General features: G+C 36.0%; 1 protein-coding gene across 3 annotated transcripts in view; it reads right to left on the reverse strand.

The window, feature by feature from the left end:
* MED13L (mediator complex subunit 13L) overlaps positions 1-16,709 on the reverse strand; it is a 308,077-nt gene that overhangs the window by 57,360 nt on the left and 234,008 nt on the right. For all 3 annotated transcript variants that reach the window (XM_045887569.3, XM_064578438.1, XM_045887572.3), the window contains 4 exons: positions 8,307-8,452; positions 5,585-5,779; positions 5,005-5,193; positions 893-1,058 (listed from right to left, as the gene is read on the reverse strand). In XM_045887569.3, coding sequence (XP_045743525.1) covers positions 893-1,058; positions 5,005-5,193; positions 5,585-5,779; positions 8,307-8,452 — 696 coding nt within the window. The remainder of the gene's footprint in view (positions 1-892; positions 1,059-5,004; positions 5,194-5,584; positions 5,780-8,306; positions 8,453-16,709) is intronic.

The raw sequence follows: 16,709 nt of genomic DNA on the forward strand, positions 1-16,709 counted from the left end.
CTAGATCCACATGACAGGTTTTATATCTGCATGCAAAACTCTTAAGTAGTAGTGACTGAAGAAACATTTAACTGATTTGTAAAAGGAGTGGACTTTTTAGCAGTTTTTGGCAAGAGTGTCCAAATTTATTCTGTTCTAGAGAACGAAAACTCCTTTGTTTACTGCCTCACTCCAGAAAGGGGACATCTCAGTTATATCAAGTATGTGAAAATATGCTGAATATGTTTACATAAATCTTGGTAAGTGGAAGAGTATTTATTGACTATTTGTTATCATTCATGTAATTAAAATAATCACCACCAGCAGTCTCTTCTTAGAATCAATTCTTCCTCTTTTCCAAAAATATGTTAAGGAAGGCAGGGAGAAGAGCAATAGGAGAGGTAGGGGAGAACGGAAGCAAAGTCAGGTAGGGGAAGAAAAGAACATGGCTTCCCCAAATCAACCAACAGAAGCACAGCAGGTGGTAAATACCCCTTTGTCATCAGTTCAGTTCAGAACTGTATTGTCATTTAAAAACAGCCAATGTCACAGAAAATGTGACAAAGGTCATCTCCCGTTGTAAAAAGAAAACATTCATAAATTGGTATACAAAGGAAAACCAAACCCACTGACTACTGTACTAAGCTATCTGTGCTAAAAAATGTCAATCTCAAGATGTGCCAATCTTGAGATAATCAGGAACGTCAAAATTTCCTAGATAATCAAGTCAAGTAAACATCTTTAACATCCTTGCGTTGAATTTGGCACTATTATGTTAAAAAAGATGATCTACTAATCCAGTGACCCCTCAGGTTTGGTCACACAATGGTACAATGTGATTGACACTCCTCACATAGTAACCAAAGAGATGGTGTTACTAAACCATGATCCAGACGTAATGCAAAAGTCATACTTGGACTGGGTTCTGTTGAGGATGCATTCCTTCCAGACTCGATGGACCATATGATTGTGGAGTTTTGGAGGAATCTTCCCCGATCTCTTTGGACTGTGCATAGTTATCATCCCCCCATCTTGGGAGCCCAGGTGACTGACCGCACTCTGTGTACCTCCACTCTCCCCTGGAAAAGACAATTTGGGAATGTAAAAATTCTGAAAAGGTCTACCAGTACGCACAGACTGCAAGCTTACTTAACAGAAATGTTTTGAGTTTTGAAACTTATATTCTTCATGTAGCTTTGCCCCTACACCCTGGCAATAACACTATCTGTAGCTCTGAGCATAATTTGTGTGTACTGGCACTTTGTATGGTTCTTTGTGTTCTCCCTAAAATAGTTCATCACGTCAACACTCACATACTCACACAACCCAAGGGCATACCCATAACAGAGGCATTCGACTCTACAGATATTGGAGATAACTTACTTGTAAAGGCTCATACATCACAGTATTAAAGATGTAAATATGAATAGATTGTTTTAAATTTTTAAATCCACAATGCAATAAATAACTTTCAAGGCAGAACAAAACAGCAGAGGGAGCTTTCTGCTCATTTAGCTTAAAAGCTGTGTAACAGTTGCACATAGCGCCCTGGGTCGGAGACAGAACTTAATGGCACAAAGCTTTTAACAAGGTCAAATTTCAAATTTGTGTGTGGAACTGTTTGTCCTTATGCCTGACACTATTTATGAAATATCTTAGTGCTAAAACACTGAAAGAGGTTATCTCGACATTCTGTATCAGAGGATTATTCACTAGTTTCTAATAACTCCACTTAGCTTTTCCAACTATGGTTGGTATGTACTCCCATTTCTTTCTATTAGGTCCACTATGATTACTGGTAATACTGGTTTTTGGTTATGTTATGAGTATTTTACTATTTCTATCTCATACAAGACAAATACTGAAGTCAATTTCCAGTATTAAATTCTGATTCAATTACTTTCATCTATTTGACTTCATAAATACATTGTGGGTTTTATTCTCAATAGAACTATGATACAAAACATCTTGACCAAAATAATCAATTTTAAGCACTCTGGAAATCTCCACCCTCATCGGAAAAACAAACAAACAACCTTATACCACAAATTAATAGTCCTGATACGCTGGAACACAACCACTATATGAGTTGAATGGTTAGGCTTAGCTCTATTTAAAAATAAATAAATAAACAAACAAACAAAACCCAAAAACCAGTATCAAAATGCTTACGTTCTCAGGAACTGAAGATTGCTTGTTCCCTATAAAAGTATTATTATATTACAAATTAGATAAATTAAAGGAGACAAAAATTTGGTCTTTCATTGCTTTCATCTTAAAAGTTCCCTGACTTGGTTTGTGGTACAAAATAATTCATTTCAATTTTACAATGGATTTTCAAATGCTTATTATAAAAGTAGGACAAGTAGTGAAACAAACAGAAGTAGAACATATAGCCCTTTGCTCCCAAACACCTTACAATTTAGCTAAAGAGATCATACGTCCATGATATCATACGGGATTAATTTATGACCAAAAAGTGAGAGGGGTGAGGAAAATAAGGCATGATCTTTTCGGATTAAAGTTGGGTTAATGCTTTTCAGTAGCTTTTAATGATTTAACTAAAATGTGGATGATACCTCATAGGGAATTAGACCAGACCTATACTCTATGCTGTCAAACATATATTGAATACTGTTTCTCAAAATTATCTCCAAAGACCGCAAGCGGAGGCACCTATCCACATAAGGCATGAATGATTTCACCAAAACCAGTTGGCCCTCCTAGGTCCTCTGATAATCTAGGAGATTCTTGGCCATTTTAGGAGAAAAGGGAACCCATTTTGTCCTGTATCTAGGAAAACATAGCAATGCTCAATGTTAGTCAACTGCAGAATGACAAGGCTGACCAGAATTGTCTCTGATAGAACATTAAGAGTCCTAAGCTATAATTCATTGTATCATGATGTGAAAATTAAGACAAATGCATTTTACAACAAAGATTCCAGTTGCTTTTATTTAGTTAGTTTGTTTTAGAGACTGAGGAGGCATCAGGGGATTTATTTACCCAGGGCTTAGCACAATGACATACATAGAGTCAGAGAGGAAGTAATTTGAATACCCAGAGTTAGGAAGTCCACACTGAAAACCACAGTAAACAAAACCTGGTGTTTCTGAACTGTGAAATTTAGAGTTCCTAACTGATCAGATGCCAGGACATCATGCATACAGCAGGCTTTCAATTTTAAGCTGAATACAAATATCCCTAAGTACCAGGCAAAACAAAAACAGATAAACAAAAACTGACGACAACTTATGTAGTGCAGTTATTTAAAATCCAAACTTCAATACGAAATGTCATCAAAATTTGTCAAAATACTGATAATTCTAGTCTCTATATCAATATATCTTCTCGGGGCGCCTGGATGGCTCAGTTGGTTAAGCGACTGCCTTCGGCTCAGGTCATGATCCTGGAGTCCCTGGATCGAGTCCCGCATCGGGCTCCCTGCTCGGCAGGGAGCCTGCTTCTACCTCTGACCCTCCCCCCTCTCATGTGCTCTCTCTCTCTCTCATTCTCTCTGTCTCAAATAAATAAATAAAATCTTAAAAAAAAAAAAAATATATATATATATCTTCTCTATGATGATTATTAAAAAGCCTGTAAAATATTTTTTCTTTTTCCTTTTTTTTTTTTGTTTTCTTTTTTAATAAAAATTGAGCAAATCCTTTCACAGGGGATCTTCCAAATTCTCTGCTCCACCATATTAGAGTTGGATGTCCCTTTTTTTTTACTGTCTTAGCAACTGCATGGCTCCTAAAGACAGAGGCTGCCGGCTGCCCATTTCTATGCCTTCCACAGCGTATCTGAGTAACTCCTTCTAGGTAACATAATCGTGTTTTAAGTACTGCTTCCAATTGCTTATGCCACCATTTATATACTGCTTTGCTGTCTGTCTACAGAGCGCTGTCAAGTACTTTACCTAGTATGTGTAACAGCTCTGTCAAGTACATAGTATTTAACAGGGAAGGAACGGAGGCTCAGGCCAAGCTTGAGAATTTCATAAGGCCAACTCACCTAGTAAAAGCTAGATAGCCAGATTTTTAAATTAGGTGCACTCAATCACAATGTCTATACTTGCCCCCAATATATTGCTTAACCATGAACATTTATTGAATACCCTCCACATGCCAAGCACCATGCTAGAAACTCTGAAATACTGTCTTATCTAATCTCATGAAAATAGCCACGTAGTGTGTATCATGCTGGATACTCTGTTTTCAGTTCAGCAGCCAAGACCTTATCTACTCTGATGCTTTTGCTAACATGGCCCACATTGAAAAGCCTATATATAATCTCACTTCAGCTCAAGTCTGATGAATATCCTTTCCTTAGTGACTAGATTTCCAATTAAAACAAAGTCAACTACAACAACCAAAAAGTTAATACAGAATATATACTACTCTAAAGATGGCAAAATGTTCCCAATTTAAACACTTTCTGAATTTTTTCATGAAGGAAAATTTTTAAAGTTTCATATATAACTAATACTTATCAGTAATGTAGACAGATTACTGACAGAACAAGGCGTTTTACTGAGAGCTTCTGAATGCTAGAGTACCTTTATAATGTAACGAGAAAAGAATTATCCCAGACTTGTCCCTGGCTGTCAATAGCCAGCTGGGCAAATGCTTCAGCCATTTTCTGATCTAGTGTTCTCCATTTGTTTAAGAAAAAAAAAAAAGAGCAGCCTACACCTTGTCCCCTGATTGTGTATGTCTGTGTGTGTGCATGTGCATACATGTGTGTAAAGGGACAGATGTATGTACAGAACTTAAGGGAAACAACTACACTGCCTAACTGGAATAAACAGATGAACAGGGCACAATTAAAATTCTGAAGCACATCGATTCTGTTTGTTGAAAATTTTCCTCCTCTGCTTTGCAAAATTCCCACGTCACTCTACCTCCACCTCTTGCATAAGGCATTTCTCAATGTGAGTTTACTCATCTGTTCCATGGCAAGGGAGCTACATGGTTTTCTGTGATCTCCTCTACCTGGAGGAGTACATTTCTGGATTGTACTCACCTATGACAGCCTGTTCTGGAGAGGTGGGAGGGGTAAGAGGCATCCCACAGTTACTTGGGTCCTTCCCACTACCGAGGCCCTGCTGCCCCACTGTAATATGGCCTCCAGCACCAGCAACACTCTGAGGAACTGGGATGTCATTCTGAGAGATCAAAACAAATGCCGAAGGATAAACCATCCGAACACCACCTGTAAGGAAAAAGAGCAAGGAGTGAACCAAGCCTGAGAAAAAGGTCACACCAGGCTGCCAACTTTATCATTCTAGTGGTCAGAGTCAAAGCTCAATGACGAAAATGAGGTGCTCGTTAGGTACTGCCAAAAGTGCTGTGCTCCATTCCTTCCTAAGTTAATAGCTGCTTAAACATGTCTCCAACATTATGATAATAGCACTTGGAACACAGGGACCACTGGCGCTTCAGGCAAGGTAACTACTCGGCATATACCACTGTACCAAGAGAATTAAAAAAAAGATGGGAAAATTATGGAGATTATTTTTGATGAATCTCAGTGATTATCTTTTTAAATTAAGAAAGATGAAGAAGATCGAATAAAGTTCTTCAGGCAAAATATTTTCTCTTACCAACAATTACTTCGACTGCCACAGGGAAATCATCATTATATCCCAACTCCTCATCTTCTTTCAATTCTTCTTTCTTTTTCAGCACCATTGGGTAGAAATACTGCCATTCCTCGATCAACTTACGGGTGGCTGGGTCAGACATCTTGTATGCTTGGCCTGTGAGCGTGCCATTTAAGCCATAAGGACTCACCAGTACTAAGGCAGGGAGGAGAAACGTATGTTACAGATCAGAGTAATAACTCCTACTTCAATGTAATGCTACATACATGGTCATTTAGGCTAAAGCCCAGCCTCACTTACTAGATATGGCCCTTTATTTCTTGACTCCTTTTAAAGTCTTATTTTTTAAAGTTCCTCATTTTAGTACCTCTTACCTATACGCCTCTCAACACACGTCAATTTTTTAAGGAAATCAAATGGGGGAGGTAAAAAAAAATTACCAGACAGCTGTAGCAACACACAATATATAAACTATTTACAAAAGCATCTAAACACCTGTTGGATAAGAATTTATACAATGCAAACACTGAATCTTTTATAACAAAAGAAAACCATTTAATACATATACCCCAAAACCTGCCTAGGACTTGAACACTTGAATAGGGCTTCTGAAACTTCCTAAATATCTGCTGTCATTTAAAAAATAACATATAAATAAAACTTGTAATAGCAAAGGTCTTGATGTACCAAGTCTGAAACATGTAATTTCAATTACAACTGTTTTAAAGGTCTGTTAACGAAACAACTCTAAATAAAACTTTATTATACTCCAAGTAAAGGTCTCAAAGTCCCTCTATCTTTCTCTTTCAATGTTTGACCTGATGTTATTTTCACTGAGCTAGCCACAAAAATGTAGTTAACATGATGCTGCATATAACCCAGCCACTTTGTAACCTTGGGGTGAGGTTAACCTTCCAAACAATACTTTTCTGGAAATAAACTTTTTCTTAATCCTAATTTCTAAAAAAATTCAGCATAATAATTAAATGAGATGTTCTTTCTTTGGATGGCTTTATTTTTTTTTAACAACTGGATGATACATTACATCATTCAAGACAGTGATAGCTGCAGACATCACATATTTCTTGGTACCTTTCTGCTGTTCCTCACTGATCCAAATAGGATAAAAATAGTGATTCCAACCAACATATTTAATCAAGGGCAATTTTTCTGTATTAATACTTCTAGGAAATTCCCACATCAATATGGTTAATTATGTTCACTATAATTATTTATAGGCCAACACCTGCCCTAAGAATGTCCCTCTGCCACACCAATCATAAGAAATAAGCAGGATAACAAAAGTCTTCTATGATTCGAGGCATTAGCAACAAACCAGTAAGACCTAAAATAAGTGGTTTATGGAAACCTGATATTGCTAATATTATCTTTCCCAACTTAGGTTAGTTATCTCTCCTCGTGACTAGGAATTCCTTCTGCTCTTATCATAAATAAATGCTTTTATTTTCAGTGATAAAGTCTAGAATGAAGTTAGATGGTCCTCAGAACCTTCACAGTTAACAAAACACAGTATTAAATAATTCTGGTAATCCATAATATGTAAATACTGTACAACTCTTAAGTGTACAGTTTGGGAACTGGGTTTTGAATTTTATAGTTCACACAGCAAATACCAAAAACTACAGAATAATAAAGTACATAGTTTAAAATGTATTACAAAGAGAGGGGGTAAAAAAAAAAAAAATAGGTAACAATTAGGAGAGAGTTAAATGAGGATTCAATGTCCTTTTCTACCTTAAAAAAAAAAGGCTCAAGTATTTTTTAGGGCAAGGAACAGATGTTTTCATCAAATTAAATCAGAATCATTTGTAGGAAACCAAAAAGCAATCATAAGTAATACGCAGGCTAAACATTCATAACAGGCTATTATGTCAATAAAAATATATTAGTCAAATCTGTTAAAATATCAGTGTTTTTTTAAAATTACATTGTGATGTACTAGGACCACTTCAACCAGGCATCTCTAGTAATAAATTAGATTGAACCATAAGAGATTTTTCCAGATGGTTCAATCTAATATTTTTACATTTAAACATTACAACATTTAAAAAGTTATTCATAGAAACTCTGAATTCCAAAAACAAAACTAAAGATTTAGAATTCATGATTAGAAAAAGGGGACATGGAGTTATTTTGGTAAAATCTAGGTGATTAGCTGAGAATTAATGAAAATATACACATTAAGTTAAATTACAACCAAATACCTACAATGTAGTCTCTAATTAAAAGAAACAATAAAGATATTAACATCACTGAAGAAACTATACAACTCTAGAAGTAGGATTCTGGTTGAAATTTCAAAAACAGTAATTTTCTGTAAGTCATTATGTGCTTGAAACCATGGAACAAACAAAACAATGAAAACTAATTTTTAAGAGATGTCAATTACTCATAGTATTCTATTTTTCAAATACTTACTGATCTTCTTTTGTTCTGAAGGCAATTCTCTACATTTTATTCCTTAGTACAACTTCACCTAAGACCATGTTGTAAATGTGATAAGCTCTAAGCTTTCAGCAAAATACTAGCAAGCTTTCATTATGAAATGGTAGTCTTTCCTTTCTTCTTCAGAAATTGACCATTATGCTCAGCTTTAAAATGTCCATTTAAGATAATATCTCATTCTGCAAACCTTACTGGGCAAGGTGGCTATCCACTTGGCGGGGGAGAGGTAGACGGCAGGACATTGCCATTTACTTACCTTGAAATGGTGCAGGTGAAGACTGAGCCATGTGTATATGCTCTTCATTGATCAAATAAATTGGCTGGTGTTGGGCAATCTCCACACTTGTGCATACATTACTTTCCCCATGAAGAAAGAATGTGAATGCACAGGACAAATGCTCACTAAAAAAGAAACAATGAGAAACTCAACTCTACATTTTGGTAGGAAATGAGTGCTAGGCACAGGAATTATATATGGGATACAGCTTTACTTTATCAATCACCCAGCAAAGCTTGCCTCTGATGATATTAATAGCATAAACTTCCAACTGATTTGATCAAATAATATAACAATAACTTGCTGACAAACTAAATTAAAGATACTAGATAGTTATGCCGCACTGTGAAATTTAGAAAGCTATTGTGCAGATTGCCTCCGGTTTCATTTGCATAAAGTCTCCTATGCTGACTATAAACACTCCTAGGACAAAAAAAGAATCGTAACATTTTTCTACCTTCTCATGCACTAGTATCTGAAATGGCGTTTAATGGATTTTGGGGACAAAGATTAAATAGTTTTGCTTATGTTTGGTATGACATAACAGTAACATCAAATTTATAAGCTTACAACACTAAACATGGTTAAAATTGTTCATCTAAAAATAGCAATTAAGGACACAGTTGTATATAAGTTCCCAATATACAACTGCTAAGGTAATACAAGTCTCTAAATGGGCTGTTAATATTAAATTTTTACAATTTACTTCTGATCACAAAATTTTATTAAAGCATTCCACTTCTCCATTTTCCACACAGTTAACTAAAATTGGTAAAAATGATGTGTCTTGGAGAAAAATAATTTCAAAATTACTACAGAAGCACATTCTTTCAAAGTTGTTAACTTTGCCCCTACGCCAGTGATAATATCTCCATTTCTCAAGACAGCTCATAAAAAATACTTGCCTGATGAACCAAAATCACTGTAGGCCAGGCAACTACCATTTAAAAAAATCATCTCTAAGACATGCTTCTTCTCAAAATTTCTCTAAAATATTATAAATTGCACTTTGAGTACTACTAAAAACATTAAATTTTGCTTAGATATAAAATTATAATGGTTTAAGGAAAAAGTGAACTAAAAATGGTAAAACTTTCACTCTATCACACAGGGAAGCATCTATATTCTTCCTTGACAAATATGTTGAGATAATCTGAGAAAATGGTGTGTTTTACTAGAATATGAGGTTTCAATGATAGAAACACCTATCTTGATACTTAGCACAACAGAGTAAACAAGATAGTAACTAAAATTTTTTAAGAATTTTGAAAAATTTAAACATCCCCTTGACACCATACTTGTAAGTTTTAAGTTCACAGGGTGGAAATGACACCTACAATTTAAATGTATAAGACAGTATCAACTATAAAGATGCATGGTCCTTTATTTATTAGAAACATATCAACCTCAACACACAACATTATGTCTGGCACACAGGGAACCAAAATGTAGATTTACTGATTACATATTGGTTAATTTTCCATCTATGAACTTCAGTGGAGGGTCTGAGCTGACTTGCCCCTATCATGCCTATTGTCCTGTGTAGTCAATAGCATATTTATAAGAAAACTGGTTAGAGTTACAGGTATTGAGTGTAACCCAGAGTATCTATTCCACTGATTCCCAACTGTGCATGAGAAGAAATGCAACCAACATTTACCTATTGATTAGTAAATGCAAGGAAGGTGCAAGGGGCCTAAAGTGATAAATAAAACATCATCCTTGCCCTCAAGGAGCATATGTATAAGCTAACAAAAGACTGATATGAATGCATATCAATAAAATAAAGCCAGACACTAATACAGAAATAGAAATAAAAACAAAATACCATAGGAAGGCTAAGATGTACTGATTTTTTCAAATTGGAAGATCCAAGTGCTTCAGGAAAACAGAAACAAATGAAAATAGGATTTCAGTAGTAGAGAGAAAGGAAAAAGTAAGAGAGAGGGCATGAGGCTAGGGCAGATGTTGTTAAGAACAGCATGTAGTTTGGAAATTCCAAAAGGGGGAAAGATGTGACATGATGGGAAAAGAGTTTCAAAAAGAAGTCAGAGGTCACACCTTGAGACAAGTGCTAAGTTACTTCACCTTTCTGATCATAGTTTCCTCATATGTAAAATCAACCACAAATTGCTGGGCCCTCATACCTTCAGATTCAGGAGGCCCAGCATGGGCCCCAAGAATCTGCATTTGTTACTGCTGCTGTTACTCCCAGCCCAAGGACCATACTTTGGGAACCACTAAACTTGATGGTATTTATATTCCTTTCCAGCTATACAATTCTGTTTTTTTCTAAGATTATGTGACACAGGAGGGCAGGGATGACAATGACTTTAGAAAGTACAATTCCCCTTTGACCTAGCAACACCACTGCTAAGACTTTGTCCCATAGATAAAACTATTATACAGTTACTGACTACAGCATTGTTTGTAATAGTTAAATACCGAAAACAGCAAAAATGTCCATCAGTAAAGAACTGGTTAACTAAACTATGTTTTATGATTCATCCCTATAAAGTAATACTGTGCAACCACTTAAAAGAAAATGATCACACTGACATGCAGAAACCTCCAACATAAAGTCATAAATTTGAGGAAAAAAAACAAGGTACAAAACCAGTGTGAATAATATACTCCCACTTGTATAAAATGGGAAGGGGGAGAAATATATGCACACACAATTTGCTTACACTGGCATAAGATTTCTCTGGAAGGATACACTTTAAAAACCTAATAATCCTATTTGCCTTTGGGGAATGACACGGCATGACTGGGGGAGAAAGAGAATTCACAATTCATATCCTTTTATGCTTTTGAATGTGCGGCCGTATGTCACACAGAGAGTAATGGAGGCAAGATCTGAAAGAAGCCCCTGACTCCAATCCTTGTGCAGTGTGCTTGTTGGCCCAACTACAGGCGTGCACTAGAAGAATCCATGGTGTTTCATCTTGTCATACTTGGCTCTTAGTTGAAGCCTGCTGAGATCATCTTTGATTCTGATTCTGTTATCCAACATACTGGCTATTTGATCAGCAAGCCATCAATATCTTTATCTATGTCATCGCCAAAAATGGTGAAAAAGACTGCACTGAGAATAGAATCCTATGTCATCTTATCAGATAGCTCCCAAATTACAAATTCACTAGGGTGCTGCCACCCATTCACTATTTCCTGTCTACAAAGGAAAATCTGAAAGATTATGTCAAATCCCTTGATAAAATGCAGATACATAACAAGTGTCATATTTCTCTGATCTAGACACCTGCCTAAAAGTAAAATTCAGGTAGTCTGATACAAAACCCTCCTCATTTTACAGATAAGGAAACAGGGCTAAAAAGTCTGGCTTGCCAATGAGGCACAAATGGAATTTGACTTGAAATTTAATGTTCTTTGTTCTAACTAGGTTATCTATAAATGGGGGTATTAACTTATATCCCTACCAACCTTTACATTGGTAAAAGGAATCAGATAATGTGAATGAACACTGAAAACAAGGGACTCTACAAAACAATTACAGATACATTATGTTAGTGTTATTATTAAGAGTTAGGAGATAAAACTTATTACAAGCTCCATACCTGTACTTGCTTCTTCGCACCCATCACCTACTTTTACCTAAACCATTACTCACTCAATTTCATCTTTTTCATACACTCTCATCACGTGTAAACTGAAAAGGGCTGATCAAGCTCAACGCCTTTCTAATTCACGGAGAAGACTGTGCCCAAAGTCACACTAGTTTAGAGCACAGGTGGATGAGTTCATTCCCTACTTCTTAACATGGTGTTCACAGTACATTCATGACACTCTACCTTCAATCAATGCTATACTCACCCCCGCAGAATATATTCACTCATCAGTGTGATCACACACTATGCAACTTACACCCACCCCTGCATCATTTATACTAACCCCCTAATGCTATGGACCACAAGGTACTAACACATGAACACAGAGAACCAGCAACACTGCTAACTTCAGTCAAACTAAACTTGGAGCCTCACCCTGTTCTCTTAGGGCACACCTCTTGACAAGTATTCCACCACCTTCTCAACTCCATTTACTCTCCACTCTTTATTCAGTAAAATCAGGTCTGATTCAGGCAATTCTTTAACCTCTTTTATACCTTAAATACGTCTGCAGTCACACTTCTCTCACCCTCTCCCAGAGTCCTGGAGGACTACATATTTCCTTTTCTAGGTAAAGGTACTCCCACACTCAAATTCTTTCCCATTCACGAACAGTCTATTTCTTCCTCTTTACTTGCTCCAGGTTCCTCAGCCATTGGCGACCTTCTCTTGACCATGTTACTCTTTTAGGGGTACTGCCTTATTTTACCCCGCCTGTTCACTAATATCAAATAATCAACATGTAAGGAAAATCATTAGTGTAATAATAGTATTTATAGTCACACCAATAAATATCTATGAAAAAACAACTTTTGTGCTATAAAAGAAATCACGTACTAGGAAAATAAGGGGGATGCTATTTTAGAAAGAGATGGGTCAGAGAAGAGCTTCTCTTAAGAAAAGGGGGAGCGCTTAAACTGAGGCTTGCTTTTTAAAACAGAGGGCCATGGTAAAGACCATTCCAAGAAGAGACAACTACATGTGCAAATGAACTGAGTTAGAGAGCATTTGGCATTTTAAAAGAAACTTTATAAAGAGGCATTGTGGGGGCGCCTGGGTGGCTCAGTTGTTAAGCGTCTGCCTTCAGCTCAGGTCATGGTCCCAGGGTCCTGGGATCGAGCCCTGCATCGGGCTCCCTGCTGGGCGGGAAGCCTGCTTCTCCCTCTCCCACTCCCCCTGCTTGTGTTCCCTCTCTCGCTCTCTCTCTCTCTGTCAAATAAATAAAATCTTAAAAAAAAAAAAAAAAATATATATATATATATAAAGAGGCATTATGGCTGCATCATTGGGAAAATGAAAAAGACTAGTAGAAGATGAATTTGGAAAGATCGGTCTATTTGTTCATTCTCTGCCTATCAAAAAGATACATCAAAGTAGCTGAAACAAGTAAATACACCTATATATGTTTACAAAAGGCATACAAAATAAAACCACCCCAAAAGAATGAAAATGAAAGGGAGAAAATGATATGCCAGGTGAATCCAAATTAAAATAAAGCTAGTAGAGAAATAACAATAAACAAAACAATAAAATATTTTTAAAACTTAGGTTCATCATTATATTATAATAAACAGAGGAATTCAACAAGAAATTTAAACAATCTTGAATGTGTATGTACACAGCCATATGGTATGCCATAGAACTTAAAAATATGAAAAGAAAAAAAAATTGGTAGAACAAGAAGAAACTGACAAATCTGCAATTAATAGATTTCAACATACTCTTCTCAGTATTTAATAAAATAAGCAAATTATTAAGAAAACAAAACTAACAAAAAAACAGCAATAACAAAAATATGTAAAATTGAGTATATATGCTGGCTTTCCAGAAATACAATCTATTCTCTTTCCAAGAACACATGTAAGAAGTACAAAAATGGACTAGGTACTAGTAGGACACAAATAAGTCCTAAATTTCAAAGATCTGATACCACACAGACTATATATATACCTTCTCTAATCACAGTGCAATTTAGTTAGAAATCAACAGTTTAAAAGAAGAAAAAGGTTAAAATAAAATCCCTTTGTCTGGAAACTTAAACATGCACTCTCTAAATAAATCAGAGGTTACAAAGGAAATCACAATGGAAATCACAAAATATTTAAAACTGAATGACAATGAAAATAATACATGTCAAAATCTGCAAGAAACAGTGCTTACAGAGTAATTTATATCCTCATATGCCTATAAGAAAATCTTAAAATGAGATAAGCATTCAAATCAAGAAGTTGGGGAGCGGGGCGGGGGGGGCAAAAAACTCGATGAAAACAGAAAGATGAAAATAATGACAAAAACACACTAATAAAATAGGGGGAAAAAAGAAGAAGAGCAATAGAAAGGATTAACAAAATCCAAACTTGTTCTCTGAGCAAAGTAAAGTGAGGACAAACCACTGGGGTGACTGATTTGGGGAAAGCAAGTAGGGAACATGCCTGTGCAAGGGGGGAGTGGCACAAATGAACAATTCTGGGAACCCAAAAGAGGAAGTAACCACAGATAAAGTAGGAATGTTTTAATGATGAAAATACTTTTACGTAACTTTAGGCCAATAAATCTCAAACACATGAAATGGATAATTTTCTATGAAAATAGAAGATTTAGAAAATATTTTGAAAAGAATAACTAAGAAATACGCCCACCCAATTCAACATCAGCTTAGAAGGTTTTATAAAACTTTCAAGGAACAATCAGTCTCTCTATTCAAACTGTTTTAACAAATGATAAATAGGAGAAATCCTCCCAAATCTTTCCTTTAGACCTGCACAGCTTTGACAGTAAAACCTGATATAATTAGTTACAAAAAGAGAAAGTCACATCTAACAATTTCACTCACGAACAAAGACACAAAACTACTAAATTAAATAATAATAAATTGAATTAAGAAGTGATCCTGAGATCTACAATACAACCAAGTAGGGTTTATGTTGAAATAAAATAATGGATTAACATCAGCAAGTCTATTAATGTAATACAGTACATTAACAGATGAAGGAGAAAAATCAAAGAATCCATCTCAACACACAGAGAAAAAAAAGCATATATTAAAACTCAAAAAAAATCCAAGAATCATTATTTAAAAAAATAAACTCTTAGCAAACTGGGAGCTGAAAGGAACTATCTAACTTACACAGATAAGGCAATTACCTTGCTTAATGTTAAAACTTTAGAAGGATACTCTATTAAAAACCCAAGACAAGGATATCTCCTCTTAATACACAACACTGTCCTAGATGTCCAAGTCAGCGTAATAAGAGAAAGAGGTAAAAAATCGAAAAGGAAGAGGTAATACTATCTTTATTTGCAGATGACATAATTCTCTCAGATTTTTTCAATGTAAACAGATAGACTAATAGAAGTAACAACAGAGTTCTTAAGGTTGGTAGACACAAAATCAGCAATAGCTGTGTTCCCACATGCCATTTACAAAATATAATGAAAAAAAAAATACCCCATTAGCAACAGCAATGAAAACCAAAAGGTACTAGGAAAATAAATTAATAAAAAATAGGCTTCTATGGAGAAATTTACAGAACATTCGATTTGAAAAATATAGAAGATATAAACTCTTTTAAAAGACAGATCAAATTCCTAGATATCATTATCAGTATCATAAAGATTACAATTCTCCCCAAGTTGATGTATAAATTCAATGCAATTCCAACCAATATCCCGTAAGTTTCGGACAAGGTGATTCTAAAATTTATATAGAAGAATAAAGGGTCAAGAATAGCCAATACAATTTTGAAAACAAACAAAGCAACAGACTTAACTTACCAGTATCAAGATTTATTACTAAACCACAGTAATAACGATAGGGTAGTAATGACTCAAGAACAAAAGACCAATGAAATGGAAGAGGGGACACAGAACCCATCCTCCAATGGCTCCCTGTCTCACAAAGTGTAAAGCCAAGAACGCAATAAATTTCAACACCCAGCCCCAGTTACCTTTCTTACCAAATTGCCTATTGCTCTCTTTCACTCTCTATCTCCATTCCAGCCTTCCTGCTGTTCCTCAAACAAGCCAATCACAATTCCTCCTCTGGACCATTGAACATGACTGCTCCCCTGCCTGGAACTCTCTTCCTCTCTTCCTCCCAGCTATCCATAGGGCTCTCTCCCTCACTTCCTACAAGTTTTGCTTAAATACCATCTCCCAGTGCAAGCTGGTGCAGCCACTCTGGAAAACAGTATGGAGGTTCCTCAAAAAGTTGAAAATAGAGCTACCCTACGGCCCAGCAATCGCACTACTGGGTATTTACCCCAAAGATACAAATGTAGTGATCCGAAGGGACACGTGCACCCCAATGTTTATAGCAGCAATGTCCATAATAGCCAAACTATGGGAAGAGCCAAGATGTCCATCAAAAGATGAATGGATAAAGAAGATGTGGTATATATATACAATGGAATATTATGCAGCCATAAAGAAGTGAAATCTTGCCATTTGCAATGACGTGGATGAAACTAGAGGGTATTATGCTAAGAGAAATAAGTCAATCACAGAAAGACAAGTATCATATGATCTCACTGATATGAGGAATTTGAGAAACAAGACAGAGGATCATAGGGGAAGGGAGGGAAAAATGAAACAAGGCGAAACCAGAGAGGGAGACAAACCGTAAGAGACTCTTAATCTCAGGAAACAAAGTGAGGGTTGCTGGAGTGGAGGGGGGTGGGAGGGATGGGGTGGCTGGGTGATGGGCATTGGGGAGGGTATGTACTAGGGTGAGCACTGTGAATTGTATAAGACT

This window comes from Mirounga angustirostris, unplaced genomic scaffold (genome assembly GCF_029215605.1).
Source record: "Mirounga angustirostris isolate CCGP_5_RB_7025 unplaced genomic scaffold, mMirAng1.0.hap1 SCAF_14, whole genome shotgun sequence".
Classification (NCBI taxonomy): domain Eukaryota; kingdom Metazoa; phylum Chordata; class Mammalia; order Carnivora; family Phocidae; genus Mirounga; species Mirounga angustirostris.